The 17,720-nt window shown below is 34.6% G+C and overlaps 1 protein-coding gene across 17 annotated transcripts in view; it reads right to left on the reverse strand.

Annotated features, from left to right (window-relative positions):
- Positions 1-7,450: 7,450 nt before the first annotated feature.
- The window catches only part of Kdm6a (lysine demethylase 6A), a 119,886-nt gene continuing 109,616 nt past the window's right edge, over positions 7,451-17,720 (reverse strand). For 9 of the 17 annotated variants that reach the window (XM_060374897.1, XM_060374891.1, XM_060374899.1 and 6 more), the window contains 5 exons: positions 17,497-17,684; positions 16,848-16,989; positions 11,620-11,746; positions 9,400-9,570; positions 7,451-8,341 (listed from right to left, as the gene is read on the reverse strand). In XM_060374897.1, the coding sequence (XP_060230880.1) occupies positions 8,312-8,341; positions 9,400-9,570; positions 11,620-11,746; positions 16,848-16,989; positions 17,497-17,684 (658 nt within the window). In that variant the 3' untranslated portion in view covers positions 7,451-8,311. Of the gene's footprint in view, positions 8,342-9,382; positions 9,571-11,619; positions 11,747-16,847; positions 16,990-17,496; positions 17,685-17,720 lie in introns of all 17 variants that reach the window. The other 8 variants (XM_060374896.1, XM_060374890.1, XM_060374887.1 and 5 more) reach the window with 1 other exon arrangement.

The raw sequence follows: 17,720 nt of genomic DNA on the forward strand, positions 1-17,720 counted from the left end.
CAGTATATAATGGAATTTTTTATGTTTATTGTAAGATTAAATCAAAAGGTATTAGAAAAAAAGGACTTTTTTTCATAGAACAGAAAGGAAAAATACATGTAAAAGGCAAGAAAAAGGTGTTTATTGAAAATATTAGCTGGGTATGATAGCATATGCCTGTAATCCAAGTATTTGGAAGGTGAAATCAGATCAGAATCAATGGATTAAAATCTGAAGTAAAATGTTGTCAGGGATAGAATGTTTGCATGATGACAAACATGACCCCAAATATTACTCAGAAAATTATGGTAGAAACATCTAGCCATTAATTTGTCAAACATGCCTATGTTCGCATGTGTGTATGGTTAGTCCACCATCTCCCTTTATTGTTCTCCATCTTATTTTTTCAAAGAGGTTTTCTCACTGAACCTGGAGTTCACTGATTGCTAGAGACACAGATGTATGTCTCTGTCAAGATTTTATGTAGGTGATGAAGGATCTCAACTTAGGTCTTTGTACTTGTTTAGCAAGCACCTACTGTACACATCCTTGCCTGTGCTATATTAAGTAGCTGATTATCAACAAACTATAAAGTGAGACATCTGACATAATGTGCTTCTTGATGTGACACAGTATCAGTGATACATTATCTGTGTTAAATACCAGCTAAACTAAATGATGCCATGAAGATATATGACACACAGGATGAACAGTTAATTGTTATGCACAAATGTCATGGGTCTTCAATAAACTCGTAAATGATTCAATGATAATGGAAAATTTAGATGTCCCTATCTGTAGAATGTGAGAAAGCAAATTTGAAATCCCAAAACAAATGTTTATCTGTTGCAGCCTGCTGTATAATTTTTCCTGAGAAAAGAACAAACACCTGTTCACCTCAGATGGGGTACTGATGGCTGACAAAAGAAATGATTCTACTCAAGCTTATCTTGATGAATTTACTGGGACTACTTAAAGGAGTGCAGGTGGCCAAAAGGCAGCTGACTCACTTGAAGGCCTATCTCAGCACAGGTGATAACTTCAGAAGGCAACATCCCTGCAATTCCTTAAACAATTTGGAGGCAGCTCCACTGAAAAGGCTCCACCCCTTGAGCAATTGTTTATTGCTCAAGTAATCTAGGTTCATGGCCTTAATTTTCTAACTTTCTAGAGCTTCTAGAACCTCTAAGTTTTCTTATCTTCCCAACTCCCAAGTCTTTATGAGCTCTTCCTTTCTCTCCAGAAGGGAATACTTCAATTCATAGCAAATAGCTACACAACGTACATCAAGTTCAAAAATGGTAAAATAATTTAGTCATTTTAGAGAATAGGCTGATGTTTACCTTTGGTGGAGTGTGGATGGACAAGGCAGCTTCTAGAATCTAGGGCATTGGTAATGTTCCATTTCTTTACATGATTGATAGCTTAAATGTGTGCTTGCTTTGTAGTAGTAACTCATCAAGGTGTACTCTATTTGTGTGCTTTATATACGTATGTTATCTAAGATATAAAAATTAAGATAATAAAAGGTCCAAACAAAAATTTAGCCTATCATGGCATATTTGAGGGAAGGTGCATGGGTAAAACTGTTACTAAAGAAAACAAAACAACAAAAAGCAAAAAGGCACTGGGTAGAAGTGGCAAAAAGCCTAAAAGGTTGGTTTCCTGGACTTCCTAGGCTCTGATTCATAGAACTTTCTTGCAGCTGATTGTCTTTTTCTGGAAATAAAGATTGGTCCATAAGGTAATTATAATTTTAATCCATGTACTATGAACTCAATTTGATTTAGTTATGACATACGGTACAATAATTTGCAGGCTGACCAATACAGGCCAGTTAGCCTAACCAAAACAGCAACCCTCCAATCCAGTGGAAACCCTGTCTCAAAGCAGTAAGAAAGTGATTGGGAAAGGTCTCAATGTGTGCAAAACACACACACACACCCTATGTGGAATTTGCATAAAACACTTGTACTCTCAAATCTTGGACAAATTATAGTCTTTAAATAAAAACTTCTAACTGCATGGTACTGGCATAGAAACAGACTGGTGGATCAATGGAATCGTACAGAAGACCCTGACATAAATCCACACACTTATGGATATCTGATTTTTGACAAAGATGCCAAAACCATTCAAAGAAAAAAAGACAGCATCTTCAACAAATGGTGCTGGTGTAACTGGATATCTACATGTAGAAAAATGCAAATAGATCCATACTTATCACCTTGCACAAAACTAAAGTCCAAGTGTATCAAAGACCTAAATATAAAACCAGACACACTAAACTGCTTAGAAGAAAAAGTGGGGGAAGAGCCTTGAACTCATTGGCACAGGAGACAACTTCCTGAACAGAACACCAACAGCACAGGCTCTAAGATCTACAATCAATAAATGGGACCTCATGAAACTGAAAAGCTTCTGTAAAGCAAAGGACACTGTCGTCAGAACAAAATGACAGCCTACAGATTGGGAAAGGATGTTCACCAACCCTATATCTGACAGAGGACTAATATCCAGGATATATAAAGAACTAAAGAAGTTAAACAGCAAAACATCAAGTAATCCAATTAAAAAAATGGAATACAGAGCTAAACAGAGAATTCTCAATAGAGGAATATCGAATGGCAGAGAAACCTTTAAAGAAATGTTCAACGTCCTTAAAAATCAGGGAAATGCAAATCGAAACAACCCTAAGATTCCACCTTATACCCATCAGAATGGCTAAGATCAAAAACTCAAGTGAAAACACATGCTGGAGAGGTTGTGAAGAAAGAGGAACCCTCCTCCACTGCTGGTGGGAATGTAAACTTGTACAACCACCCTGGAAAGCAATCTGGCACTTCCTCAGACAACTAGGAATAGCACTTCCTCAAGATCCAGCTACACCACTCTTAGGCATATACCCAAAAGAGGCTCAAGTACACAAAAAGGGTATTTGCTCAACCATGTTTGTAGCAGCCTTATTTGTAATAGCCAGAAGCTGGAAACAGCCCAGATGCCCGTCAGTGGAGGAATGGATGCACAAATTGTGGTATATCTACACAATGGAATATTACTCAGCAATAAAAAACAAGGAAATCATGAAATTTGCAGGTAAATGGTGGGATCTGGAAAAGATTATCCTGAGTGAGCTATTCCAGAAGCAGAAAGACACACAGTATACACTCACTCATACAGACACATAGGATAAACCTACTAAAATCTGTACACCTAAAGAAACTAATCCAAAGGGAGGACTCTTGCTAAAATGCTCAATTCCAATCCAGAAAGGCAAAGAGGATGGACATCAGAAGGAGAAAAGAGGGAACAAGTCAGGATCCTGACAGAGGACCTCTGAAAGGCTCTGCCCTACAGACTATCAATGCAGATGCTTAGACTTATGGGCAACCTTTGGGCAGACTGCAGAGAATCTTGGGAAAGAATAAGATCTGGAGAGGACAGGAACTCCACAAGGATAACAACAGAACCAAAAATTCTGAGCACAGGGATCTTTCCTGAGACTGATACATGGATATAACCTAAGACCCCTGCACAGATGGAACCCATAGTAGTTCAGTATCCAAGTGGGTTCCATTGTAATAGGAACAAGGACTGTCTCTGACATGAACTGATTGGCTGCTCTTTAATTACCTCCTCCTGAGGGGGAAGCAGCATTACCAGGCCACAGAAGAAGACAATGCAGCCACTCCTGATGAGACCTAATTGACTAGGGTCAGAAAGACGGAAAAGAAGACCTCCCCTATCAGTGGACTTGGGGAGGGGCATGCATGCAGAGGGTGGAGGAAGGGAGGGATTGGGAAGGGAGGAGGGAGGGAACCACAGGGGCGATACAAAGTGAATAAAGTGTAATTAATACAGAATTAAAAAAAAATCATTTTGACCTTAAAAAAAAAAAACTTCCGATGCATCAATATTACTCATGGATTCATTTTCTCTTCTAAATAAACATATTCAATATATTTGTGCATTTTGGCGTAGTGCATTATATTAAATATACCTTTTAAAAATCTATTTTGTTTTTAAATTGTGTTATGTGTGTGGACTAATATGTGAATACACATGCTTATGGAATCCTAAAAGACAGCAGATCTACTAGAACTGGAGTTATGGGCAGTTTTGAGTTGCCTGACATTAAATTCTCAGTGGACTTGGAAAGGGGCACGGTGGAGATGAGGGAGGGAGGGGCTGGGAGGGAATGAGGGATTGGGACACGGCTGGGATACAGAGTTAATAAAATGTAACTGATAAAAAATAATAATAATAAATAAAAAAATTTAAAGACATCTTGATCTTGGTCAAGAAAAATTCAAATAGGAAAGGTTCTTACTACAAAGAAAACAGTGGACTAAGCATTTGCCACAATTTACTTATATGGAAAGATAAGGTTAACACAGCACGTAATTCAGGGCTAAATGGAAGGAAATACTAAGTAAGCATAGTCCATGGTAGAAATACTGAAGTCACAACAGTGTTCTGATTTTCTTGTTCATTTTTTAAAAAACAAAAGACCACACAGAGGTCAGAGAACAACTTGAGGGAATGTTCTCTTCCCATCATGTTGAGTTTTGGAGATCAAACACATGCTGTCAGGGTTTACCTTCCTTTACCCACATCTTATCAGCCCTACAGTTTTAAGATTGGTGATCTGCTAGTCAACAAGGAGTAACAGCATAAACTCTTATCTGGAGGTCCTGGAAAGACCAAAACTCATCTATGTCTCTCAAAAGTAATACCTTTTCCAGCAATCAGGTTGTAACTTCACTGAAGTAGCTAAGGTAAATATTAACAATCAAATGGCAAACCAAGACCATCTGACTGATCCTTATCTTTGCTGCATGGTATGATTACTTTTTGCAAAAAACTCTAGCCTACCTCTGGTTAGCATGTTTTTTTTTTTTTTTTTTTTTGCTCATGTGTATACTGCATTTTATGTGCTGATATTTGTTTTGGTTATTTAATGTTTCCTCATCTCATAGTTGCTGTTTGATTTTACTGATCTTTAGCACCACCTCAAAGAATATTCAGCTATACCTGTGGCCTAGGTCACTCCTTAATTACAGACCAAAACATCCACTTTAACAGTTAAATCTGCCTTCAGAACTTATGTTATCTGCTACTCTGGCTAGAAGCATCCTCACTTACCTGAAGTAGATCTACGCAGTCATATAGACTTGGTCTTTAAACTTGGAAGTTTAAGCCTATATCATCTCTTCCTTTTAGTTTTGAGCTTTAGAAATATTCTAGTTGCAATGCAGATGTGATGAAAAAGGAAATAAAGCCAGGTATTGTAGTGTAAGCTTGTAATCTCTGTGCTTAGGAGGCTGAGGTAAGAGAATCATGGGTTCAAGGCCAACATAAGAAACACATTGAAGGAGTTGGGCACCTTTAATCCCAGAACTCAGGGAAGCAGAAGGAGGTGGATCACAATCACTATGAGTTCAAGGCCAGCATGGTCTACAAAAAGCAAGTCCAGTACAGCTAGGGCTATTACTCAGAGAAAGCTTGTTTCGAAAAACAAACAAACAAAAAACAAAACATCAAAAAAGAAAAACAATAAGATATTGTCTCAAAAGAAGAAACAAAACAAACTCCATAAATAGGCAGTAAGGGCATTGTAAACCCAATGTTCTTTAGCGTGAATCCAATAGATGGTTTCATATTAACTACAAGAGGAAATGTAAATATTTCATATGGCAGGAACAGCTTATCAGTGTTGGGTCCTTATAAATATATTATTTTGGAAAAGTGACTTAGGTTGTACCATCAAATACAAACATAGAATTTTGTATTGATTTAACATAAGTAAGTAAATCCATTTGCTATACTGATGCTAATTAAGAGCATCTTTTTAATTGGTGCCAATGAGAAAATAATTTTGTTGCCACTCTGGATCAACATCTGCTTTGTAATTCATTATGTGATGTACTTTTTTTCTGAACAGTGTATGTGCTATGATGCCAATTTCTTTATTAAGCCATCCCGATAGTATGTGACTTAATGGACTTACCTATACAAGCAGTAAAGAAAACAAAACTATGCTATCTTCTAAAACCTTAAATGCAAATCATAAATGCTGTTAATTGAAACAAAGCTGCTCACAAAGTACTTCTCAAATAGATGAATATGATTTGATTTTTACTTATTTTCTTTACTGATACTCCTAACAACCATTTATCCAAATGTGGATTACATAAAATTTCTCATATAAAAATGTAAGACAACATATTCACCTTGACAATAAATTAACCTTAACAAAATCACATAGAAGATATGTCAGTAAGATAGATAACCTAGAACAGAATAAGAACAGTTGGGTGTAGCTTTGCTCCTTTAAGGCTGGCTTAGAATTTTTGTTCACAAGTGTTTACTTTATTTCATTCTGTAGGATTTTCTGGATAGCTGACTTTTCACAAAAGAAACCATTTAAAATATTTGTGGTTAAACATCCTGATCAGTACTCAGATAAATGACTTTGAATGATTTTTTCCTGAAGTTATAAATAAGAAATGACTACCAACAGACATTCAATGTTTACCAGGTCATTAACCAACTGAATAAAACGTCTCTGTCTCTATACTTTCAGTCCTGGAGTTGCTCCTAAGAAGACATACTCTATTTGTATTCAGCATGACATTGCAACAGACAGGACTAGAGATTCTCTTCACTCACATAAACCAACCAACCAAGCAACCTACCCTTTACTTATAGTATTCTCTATGTTTCCTAATTTTGTGGAAAATTATGATTTAGATTATAAAATGAAAAGGTGTCCCAAATACTTCAGAAAATGGTGGTACAAATGCAAGGGGCCATTATTAAAAAATGAAATCCCAGCATTAATTATTAGTAATTTGTGAATACTAATAAAGCCTAATATATTTTACTGGTGGTATGGAATTTATAGTCATAAATCCCACTGTCGTGCATGCAGGAAGGCATAAGATTTCAAAACTGCCTAACATTAAAAAAATAAGCCTCTTAATTTATTTCCATTCAAAACCAGGGCCCTTCATTCTGGAATTTTTCCCCATATAAAATGCTGAGTAATGTATAGGATTTGACAAACCTATATTAAAACTCTCTTTAAAGGTATAAGTTTAATCACTATTTGTTTTCTACTATACTACATTTTGTCAGAATTTTTTATTTGTCTGTAATTGCAATATGTGCAATTTAATAATAAATCAGTCTGACATTTTAGGTCTTGAAGATACATACCATATATTTCTTTAAAAATAATCATACTTTTTGTAAGCAATACTTTAGACACCTCAAACATCTACCATAGATGTGAAACTTAAAACAAGAAAAATTTAAGTTCTAAATATTTATACATATATCTAGATTTCTATATATATTATATATACAGATATAAGTATATATAAAATATATATAATCAGATTAGAAAAGTAAACAAAAATTGGGCACTGTACATGAAATTCTTTTTAAAACTCAAACAATAGAAAACTCTTTAAACATTAACAATTTTAATAAAAGTTTCTGTAGAATGCTAAGCAGTTTTATTTACACATAGAAAATGTAATAGGAGTAGCATTTGAAATTACAGAACTCCTTAAAATTTCAATGGTAGGTAAATCTGGAAAAAAATAACAGCATTCCATTCACAAATATTTTCAAGCAATAAATATGTATTTATAAATAGTGTAAATTTACATCAAGATTAGAAACAAAAATCACAAATCTGAAGTTTATTTCTTAGTCTATGTGCAATCCATTATCTTTGTGACTTGGCTGATAATTAATTCTTTTAATGTTTTATTTAGGAACCAAAAGTATAACCATCATGGTTTCAAAACAAGACAGAAAACATAAAAGCAGTAAAAAAAATTTTTTTCTTACTTAACTTTCCACATTAAAAAGAAAGTTGATCAAAGAAACACTTAAAATTGCTAACTACCTTAACAAAGAAATGACCAGCTAGGCTAGTATTTTTTTTTCCCAAGGAAAATTCTGAAAGGGAAAAGATAGGTGAAAACAAATTCATCAGCTCAGAAATAGAGAAATATAAAAGAGGTTGTCTTCAAGTCAGTAGTCTGTATGGTGTTGCCAGTTTTGTCAGATATATACAAAATATGGAAATTATTATCCATCTTTTTCTGAAGTTCAGCTGATTAGCTTTGTGACAGTCCTGGCGTAGGAACAGTACTCTGCCCCCTGTCCAGTTGGTTGACACTCCACACTTGGAAGGTTGCATAGACATAGTTTTCAGTCAGCAGCCTTACGAGTAGCTACAAAAACCAGTGGTGCAGAACTGGGTTACTTCCTGAATAGCAGAAAAGGTCTCATGTTTAATGTCCATGGAACAATATCAAGATGAGGCGGATGGTAATGGAGGAGCCTAGAAATAAAAGCAAGGTAGACTGTCGGTATACTTATAGTTGTATTCCTTGGTTCACAGCTACAAATATATACTTGGTTTATGAAAATGAAGGAAATAATTCTCTGTTAAACTTCAACAGCCTTGCTATACAATATAACAATACAACTTCCCTTATGATCTCCTACCTGGCCAACTTTTCTAAGAATGTAAGACCATCTTTATCTCACTATATCTCCAAAAGCTCTTTTGAAATATTACTTTATTTGACAGGGTTTTATAAAAATAATTATCAAATCAATTACAATTTTACTAGTGACTGTCTTCACGGATCTATCTTAGGTGGGTAACACATTCTTTTCAGTGGATTCCAGGTAATTTTCTTTGGAAGCAATCTTGAAGACCATCCAAATGAAAATATCAGGAGCTAAACTTCAAAATTCGTTTTTGAATATATATGTGAAAGTATTAGAAGAAAAGAAAAAATCATGAATTATGTCTATATTTCTATTCAGATCTGCTTTGAGTGAAATGCTTCCCATAAACACCTCTTGCCTGCTTACAATGAAAAAAACAAAAAACCGTGATTTGTGAGTACACCTGAATTTCATAAGGTTATATCACATGTCAGGAAGTTAAGAGCTACTCAAATACTTTCACTAGATTAAACCATCTCCCAGTATACAATTTTAAACAGATTCAAATAGCCTTAAAAGAAGTATATTTCAAAGCACACTCATTGATTAATTTTGTGGGTACTAACTATATAAATAAATATTCCATCGACCAAGATGAAACAATAAGAAAATCATGACAGCATGATAGTGTAAAGCACACAACTTTTAAAATAGTTTTTAGGTTGGTCTCTCCAAAAGCAAGGCAAAAATGATATATCAATTTTACAGGAATAAATATTTGGAAAAGAAGGTGGTAGGACCAATATAAATATACCTTCATGGAGTATCTTGATGAGACAAAAGAAAATCTACATATTTTATTACCTTCTAGTTATCAGGTGGCAGAGCACACACTACTGCCTCTCAACCCAGCTAATGTACTCACATGTTGATTTCACTTACTAATGTAAACTGGTCATAGACTTGCATCAGGTCCTCCATTTTATACTGTTCTAGCACCACAAAATTTTCCAGATTCCCACTTGTTTTTCGTGCACAGTCTTGGCAATGTACTATGTAAGTCTTTCGAGAATTACTCTCATTAGTGACAAAGAGCAGATCAAAAACCTCCACCTGTTTTACACAAATGAAAAATTGGGTCAATAAAGATGATGGTGTTTATTGTACTGCTTCCCTGCAATCACAGACTTCTACTTTCAGAATTCTATACAGTTAAAAACATAGGTGTAGAAGTTGTGGGGGAGGCAGTGAGACTGATACTAAAAATGTTGACAATGCACCAAACCCTAAGACATAATAGGAAGCATATTTAAGTACTAAATGAAAAGAATGATATAACAATAATTCTGATAAAACTTAATTAAAAATTTAATAAATGTCAGTTCATTTTTTTAAATCTAAAACATTAGTATACAATCTAATCAAGTGATCACTACTTTTTTTGTATGTCTAAATGACAGAATTCATCACAGGTGACCGCATATGAATGTATGCCTTTTCCTATAGACTGAGCTCTTTAAATACAAAGACTGTGCTCATATTCGCATTAACAGAGCATGTCATAGTGCCTAGTGCATTCATCAACTTGTCCCTCATTTCTACCTTTTAATGAGTTACTGATAGTTTGAATGTAACTGGCTCCCTTAGGCCTATAGGGAGTGGCACTATTAGAAAGTATGAACTTATTGGAGTAGGTAGGCCTTGTGGGAGAAAGTGTGTCACTGTGGAGGCAGGCTTTGAGGTTATATATGCTCAAGTGTGTGAGACAGAGTCTCCTTCTGCTGCCTGCAGTTCATGATATAGAAATCTCAGCTTCTTAAGCACCACGTCTGCCTGCATAAAGCCATGCTTCCTGCTATGACAATAACAGACGAACTGTCTGAAACTGTAAGCCAGCCCCAATTAAATGTTTTCCTTTATAAGAGTTGCTTTGGTCATGGTGTCTCTTCACAGCAATGAAAACCCTAAGACAGTTACCTTGAGGATTCCATTTTCTACATCAGTGTTTCTCAACCTGTGGGTTGTGACCCACCTGAGGTCAAATGACCCTTTTACAGGGGTCATGTAAGACCATCAGAAGACACAGATATTTACATTATGATTCACAACAGGATCAAAATTATAGTTATGAAGTAGCCACAAAAATAATTTTACGGTTGGAGGTCACCACAACATGAGCAACTGTAGTAAAGGCTCACAGCAATAGGAAGGTTGAGAAACACCTTATTTTAAAAATTTTGTACCACTTGAACAATCCATTGCCATGTTCTAGTCTAGTATATGTGGCAAAGGGATTATCTCTCACAAAATTATTGTGATGCATCTTACTTTGCTGACTTCTCAAAAGTTATTGGTGGATTCAATGACTCTGGAATAAATATCACATTATTTGACACTATTCAAGATGCACCGAAATCTACATTACCTAGATTTATACAAAGAATCTGTATGGTCAGTATTGTAACCACACTGGACTTCCTTTTCTGAAGTCATTCCACTTCTCCACTCATGATATCTATGACAATCAACCTATATTTTCACTAGTTTGTAGCCTGTTGAAATCACACTCATCCTTCAAGAGAGGGCTAAAGGTATGGACTTAGTTGCTTCTTTTGTGAGCTCTCATTGACAGCATCAGAAAGCAAAAACTATTTCACTCTCTGCATTTTTCTACTAAGCCCACCTTCACACTCATTATCAACTGATGTACAATACCATTAGTTGACTGCACTTTATCCTCTCCAAATAGATTTTAAGTTCCTTTATATCAGGTACCACTTTGTTGGTGTTACTCTTGCAGGCCTTAGCCACAGGAGATTGACAAGTGAATTATGAACCCCACCAGAGAGAAATGAACATCACGGAGGACTGAGATATATACACAAACTCAACCCAGTTTATTGGCATCTTTGCTCCCAATCTAAAAATCTCACAACTTTCCTTATTGGTTAATGATCTAGCACCCAAATGACTCTATAGTAAATAGTTTTAAAGTTAACTAACAATTAATGAGATATTATACCATTAAATATTAATAACAGATAAGATAATATCAAAGCTGAACACAATGCCAATCACAGTAATGTGTATTACCAAAAAAAATTAGATTAAAAAACAAAACTAACATTTTATAAACAATAGCAGACAAGAATGATGACTTACCTCACAAATGCTACAATAATGAGCTGGTTCTTCTTTTGTCCGCCCATGCCATATGATCTCTTTTCCTGCAGCAATTAGAGCTTCCCTCAATGTCTGACATTGCTTCAGAGTTCTCAGAAGACAATACCTAATATAGGGGAAAATTATTCATTACTAGCAGCCAAGTATTACATTTTTTTCACCTAAGAAATATAACAATTAGAAATAATGGAAAGAAACTTGGTTCTAACACCCATTTTCCTTTTGTTGTACATTTTCTGCTCCCAACTACCAGATACTTTTGAAATCTATCTATCTGATAGCCAAAGATGGCATATAACTCATGATGCATTTGAGAGTGGTCACAAACTTGCAGCAATTAATCCCCTCAGCCTTCCTAGTGATAAGATAAATAGGTGTGAGCTATCCTGCCCAGCTCATTTGTCAATTTCTCAGGTATTATCAGAGTTTTAAAAAATAGGACAAATGTTCAGCAGCTCCAAGGATAACAATATTAAATCATTTATAGCTGATATTAATGGGTATCTGAATATTACAACTTAAAGGTCTTAATATATAAAAACCGCCTCCTTGTTTAAATGAGTTGCAAACTTCGGTTCTTATCTGTGCAAATTAGTTAACCTCTCTGAGTCAATTTCCCCATCTTTAAACTAAGGGGTCTGAATTCTGAATATGAACAGCTAAGATTCTAGGCAGAAAGGAAGGCACATCATCTCTTTTCATGCTTCCTATACACTTATTAACATCATCATCTGCGTAGTTGTTGAACAGAGAATAATTTATAAATTCAGTAACCTCAAGTACAAAATTGGTTTATCAATGATAGAAGAGAAAGAGACACAGGTATTTCTTCATGCTAGCCTAAGTTAACATTGTAGAATCCATTTATAGTAACACAACTCAATTTTCCTTGTAATTTATGCTTTTTCAAGTTCTTACAATTTGTATTGATTTTCCTGGTTTACTATCACTACTTGGAATTGTTAAATTCTTACTCTCTATGAAATCTTAGCACCCAGGTTTTCCATTTGAACTGAGTGGCTGAACTAGTTGAATCTCTAGAGCAATTTGAAGAAAAAGTTCCATCAATGAGTATCATTTTAAAAACAAGTCTTATCTATTATACCTACTAACTTGCTGCCATATAAAGTAGGTAGTCAATAAATATTTGATTTTCAAACAACTAAAAATTCAAGATAAGTGATAGTATATTTATCTTCATTCTACTTCCTTCAGAAATTAATGTTTATTTTTATCTTACTTCCATCATAAATTAACAGGTTAAATTCTCATTTCCCACACTTACAGAAATCAAGTTTTTCATTAAGAGCTTCAAAATAGCATTTTCTTTATTAAAAGAAAATAATTCATAAGTTGTTTCACTTGCATTATGCCAATTAAGTTCCTTAATTGCTCAGTGAGGAGGGTTATCTTTGTATTGGAAACGGATGAAACTTGGGGCCTGTACTACCAAATTTGTATGTAAATAAAGACAGCTACTAGACTAGTTAAATTAGGGGTTTATAAAAGCAAAGAACCTCAAGCTTCTCCAGTCTCATACTGTAGACTTTCTTTTTGGGTTATTTTCCATGTTCTGCAATCATAGCTTTGTAATTTTTATTTTTTGTTACAAGAATCTTAGTTTTCTGACAATGTATAACAAACTACACTTTTTCCTTGCTTTTACCTTTTTTAACACTGAAATTTTGTGTTCAGTAGCTAAAATAAAGAATTTAGAAAGACAAGCAATGAACAGGACGAATTCTATTTAAACAAGAGTGTATTGAAGAGAAAAAAAAAGACAGCAAAATCAAAGTTCTCTTGTTTAAATAGAATTAAAAATGTATAGTTAATCAAAATAAAACTAGTTACTGTTGAGTCTTGAATACTATTTCTATGCCTTCCCTAGGATCCTTGCCATTGTATCTCTTGATTTGCAGTTAAACCACATCTTTTATTAAAATATTTCTTAGATATGATAAATGGTTACATGCTTATGTAGCTTTTCTTTAGTCTTATGAGAATGAAGTATCTGGTGGTGATGCCATGATGACTACAAATTACTTTTTCATGTGGCTCAAACAAAAAGTGTGTGCACATGTATTAGTCTATAGGAACTGCTAAATAAATATGGAAAGGAGGTTACACAATTTCAAACTGGAAGTAGGAGAAGAATGAATAAATAAGTTTAGGGTAGACAGCAATGTGGAACACATAAAATCTTTTATTTTAAAAGTGAAAGATTGAATCCAGAGCCTTGGACTCCTAATGACATTCTGCTATACCCAAACAGTGCCTTGCTCATCCAGAGAAGCATCTTCCTACACTACATGGGAACTAAAACACAGTACCAATCTCAACAATGTACAGAAAATGAGAGATTTTTGGTATACTCAGTTACAAATGAGATGTCTTCATTAAATTTCCCCTCTCAGGGATCAAGGGATAGATTTTTAAGAGCTACAGGGGATGGCTGACTCCATGGAAACAGTGTCTTCCAGATACAATAGGAGTGATGCACATAATGTACTCATAGAGACTCTGGTAACACACACAAGTTCAAGACAAACAGGGTTGCAGTGTTGAGAGGGAGAAGTAGACTTAAGCTCCCCACCCTAATCAAAAAATTATCTGCAACTGACAACCACTTGTAAAGAAAAAATTAGTTTTCTGTAATGAAGCATTACTGGGTATATTAACAACCCTTCAGAGTAGGCCCCACACCCAGTAGTAGATGAATAAGACAAAACAAACTCAACAGTATTTTTGTAGACATGTTGACTCATATTACTTTGCTTTGGCATTTTCTGTTTTTCTAGGTTTTTACTAATATATTCTGGTTTCTGTTTTTGTAAGTGTGTGTTTTTTTCCCTTGTTTTGTTTTTTAGAGAAAGAAAGGGCGTGGAGTTGAGTGGATAGAGGGGTAGGGAAGAGTTGAGAGAGGGAAAAATCATGCTCTGAATACATTATATGAAATTTTTTTTCAATAAAAAACAGAACACTAACAAACTGAAGGGTTAAAAAAAGAAACAAGGTGAAAAGAATGTCTTCTTTATAAAGAGTTTGTTTTTACTAGCAGTGTAATCTATTGCTTAGTCTGAACTAGAGGAATGCACTTCTCAAGACACTAGAAGACTCCAATACACTTACCATTGTATTTCTTTTATTCTATTTACTTATCTGTACTAACTAGACCTATTCGTATATCCTTAGTGATTACCCCAGATTCATTAAATGAAGGAATGAGAGCAAGAGGTTTGGTTGGTATAAGTATACTTTAAAGCAATGACAAAATACATTATAAAAATAAATCTTAAGAACCAAGGTCTAGGGGCTTGTACCTGTCATTAGCATTTTCAATTGGTACAATGGCAAAAAGAACTTCTTAATCACATCTGATAATTGAAGCTGGGAACAGAATTCTTATCATAATGAGGAATGTAATCAAGAGCCAATAATTAAGACATTTTCCAGGGCCAGGTAAGATGGAGAACAGGAAAATGCAGGTGCTCAAGACTTTACAACATTAAAGAAGAAAGAGGATAAACTCGAAGGAACCTGGAAAGATGGCAAGTATGATGGGATTATGGTAAACCAAAGCAGGGACAAAACTGATAGTTATTTAAATTACGTAAGATTGGTTACAAATAATACAATATTGGAAGAAAACAGTCTTTCTTTAGTTCCATTTTCATCACTGCATTACTCAATCTATTAGCACAAGTCCTATGAGTTTCTATTGTACAAGAGTTCCCAGTTTGATCACTTTCTCTACCTCCACATGCAAATCTATTCCAAGTTAGCCTAAACCACTTCAGTCATCTTCCCTACAACTAACTTTGCCCTTTGGAATCTGTTCTCCACAAAGCAAACGTCTATTTTCTTATAGTGGAGCTGAAAGTACCTTCCTCTCCTGCTTAAAATCCTCTGATGGTGAGCAGCATTTAGAATCAATACAAATGAACTTCTTACCACATCACAAAAGTTTGTGAACAAACTTCATTTTGTTACCTTGTTGATCAATCACTACTACCTTTTCTTTCTGCTGCTCTAAGTCACACTGGCTTTTTTTGTCCCATAAGTAGTCTGGACTCCTCCTCCCAATCTGAAACATTCTATCCCCAGATTTTTGCATTACAAATCATTATTTAGGTATGAGTACAAAATTCACCTTGAGTCTCAGATAACTTGATGCCTAATATCCCATATGTAAAGGTATCATAAGTACATTACTTGTTATGCTTTGATTTTTTGTCTTCATGTGTGTATGTGTATGTATACATGTATACATGTATATATGTGTTAAATAATTTGAAATAACTACGATTCTTTTTTTTTTTTTTTTTTTTAAAAAAACTACTTTGAAAAGAACACATACAAAGTTAATATGCCTGCATGGGAACTACTTAGTATATAAATACTGTAACAAACTTAACAGGGAGTGTAAAGCAGAACATTTCAAAATGAGTTCTGAGGCCAATTCTGTAAAGGGTATTTATTAGTCAAAGAAATTTTGGAAATATACATTATATACATTGATATCAGGTGTCTTTCTTAAATGGCTCTCCACTTTCTATTTTGGGACAGGGTCTCTCACTGAATCAATTCTGCTGAGCTGGCTGGTCAATGAACTCTAGGGTTCTACCTGTCTCTACCCCTAACTGCTGAGGTTATAGACACTAACTGACATAAACAGTTTTTTGACTTGTGTTCTAAGAAACTGAACTTAAGATACTCATGCTTGCACAATGAGCAATTACTGACTTAATCATCACCCCAGCCCTCATTTATTCGACCCCTCCCTCTCTCTCTCTGAACTAGGGGGAACAGCTAATTATAAGATAATTTAACTGACATTTTAGTCAACTCCCTCTTTTAACTTCTCTGTAACAGCAATTATTCTGTGATGTCATTCTTCCTTCAGTGACTAAAAGCAGACATTTAATATTATAATTAAAATTCTACTGAGAAATCCAATAGTTTAGAGAAGAGTAGGGAAGTATTAGAAAGTCAATCTTCTGCTGTAGAATAATTTATACCTTTATTCCTTTTTAAGCCATAGTGAGTTATTTGAAAGAAAAAGAGTATTTGTAACAAGAAGATTCTCATATTTTGCTAGAGTTCTGGATTATCTTGATTTAATGTTAATATAATTCTATAGGGGAAAATTATTTAACAGTCACCTTGGCCCCTAAGAGTTCTGTAGAGCAATTTTAGAAGGCACTTACTTAATCATTTCAAAAAGCTTTGGGTCTGAAACCTTGATATTTCGTGCCATATTCCAGGAAAGATGAACCATGGGTACTATTGACTTTACACTTTGCAATTTGTTCCATTCGTATCGTTCCACTGCCAACTTATACTGACAGGCTGAGGGAAAAAAGAATACACAAACCAAAAGTGAAGATAATCATTATTACCTCATGAAAATCTCAAAGCACTTCAAATGTTATATATGGTTAATATATATAGTATATAGTAATATAATAAGTTTATATATAATATATTCATATTTGTATTCACATATTATATTTTATATTTATTATATCAGGTATGTGCTACCATGCTTGGCTCAAATGACACATTATTAATCTTAAGGCAACAGTGCCTGAGGGAAGGCATAATTCAAACTGTTCAACATAGAACTTAAAGGAGAAAAAGAAAAAATCTACAGGAATGTATTTTCAATTAGCTTTACCCGCTTAAGAATTAACTTTACAAAACAAAATCAAGGACTCAAAATTATTACAAGTATATTTTCCATGTATATAAACCTTCACTTGCTACAGATCTATAGCTTTGGACAGCTATTATTTATAACAGTCTTTTGGAGCGGGGGCCGTTAAATCTTTTTTCAAGCATAGCCTTTTAAATTACCTGTAAGTGGACCAACATTCCAAGCAATGTTATTGCACCAGCCAATAGCTTGAACCCAATGAACAGTGCCTGCATTTATCCAGACCAGATCCCCAGGTCGTTGAATAAACCTATACACAGGAACATTTGCTTCATATAGATCTTCAAGGTTGGGCCACCAAGAACCCATTAAGAAATTCAAATTATTTCTGGAAAAACAAACAAAACAGTACAAATGGGTCCAG

Source organism: Meriones unguiculatus, chromosome X (assembly GCF_030254825.1).
Source record: "Meriones unguiculatus strain TT.TT164.6M chromosome X, Bangor_MerUng_6.1, whole genome shotgun sequence".
NCBI classification, from domain to species: Eukaryota; Metazoa; Chordata; class Mammalia; order Rodentia; family Muridae; genus Meriones; species Meriones unguiculatus.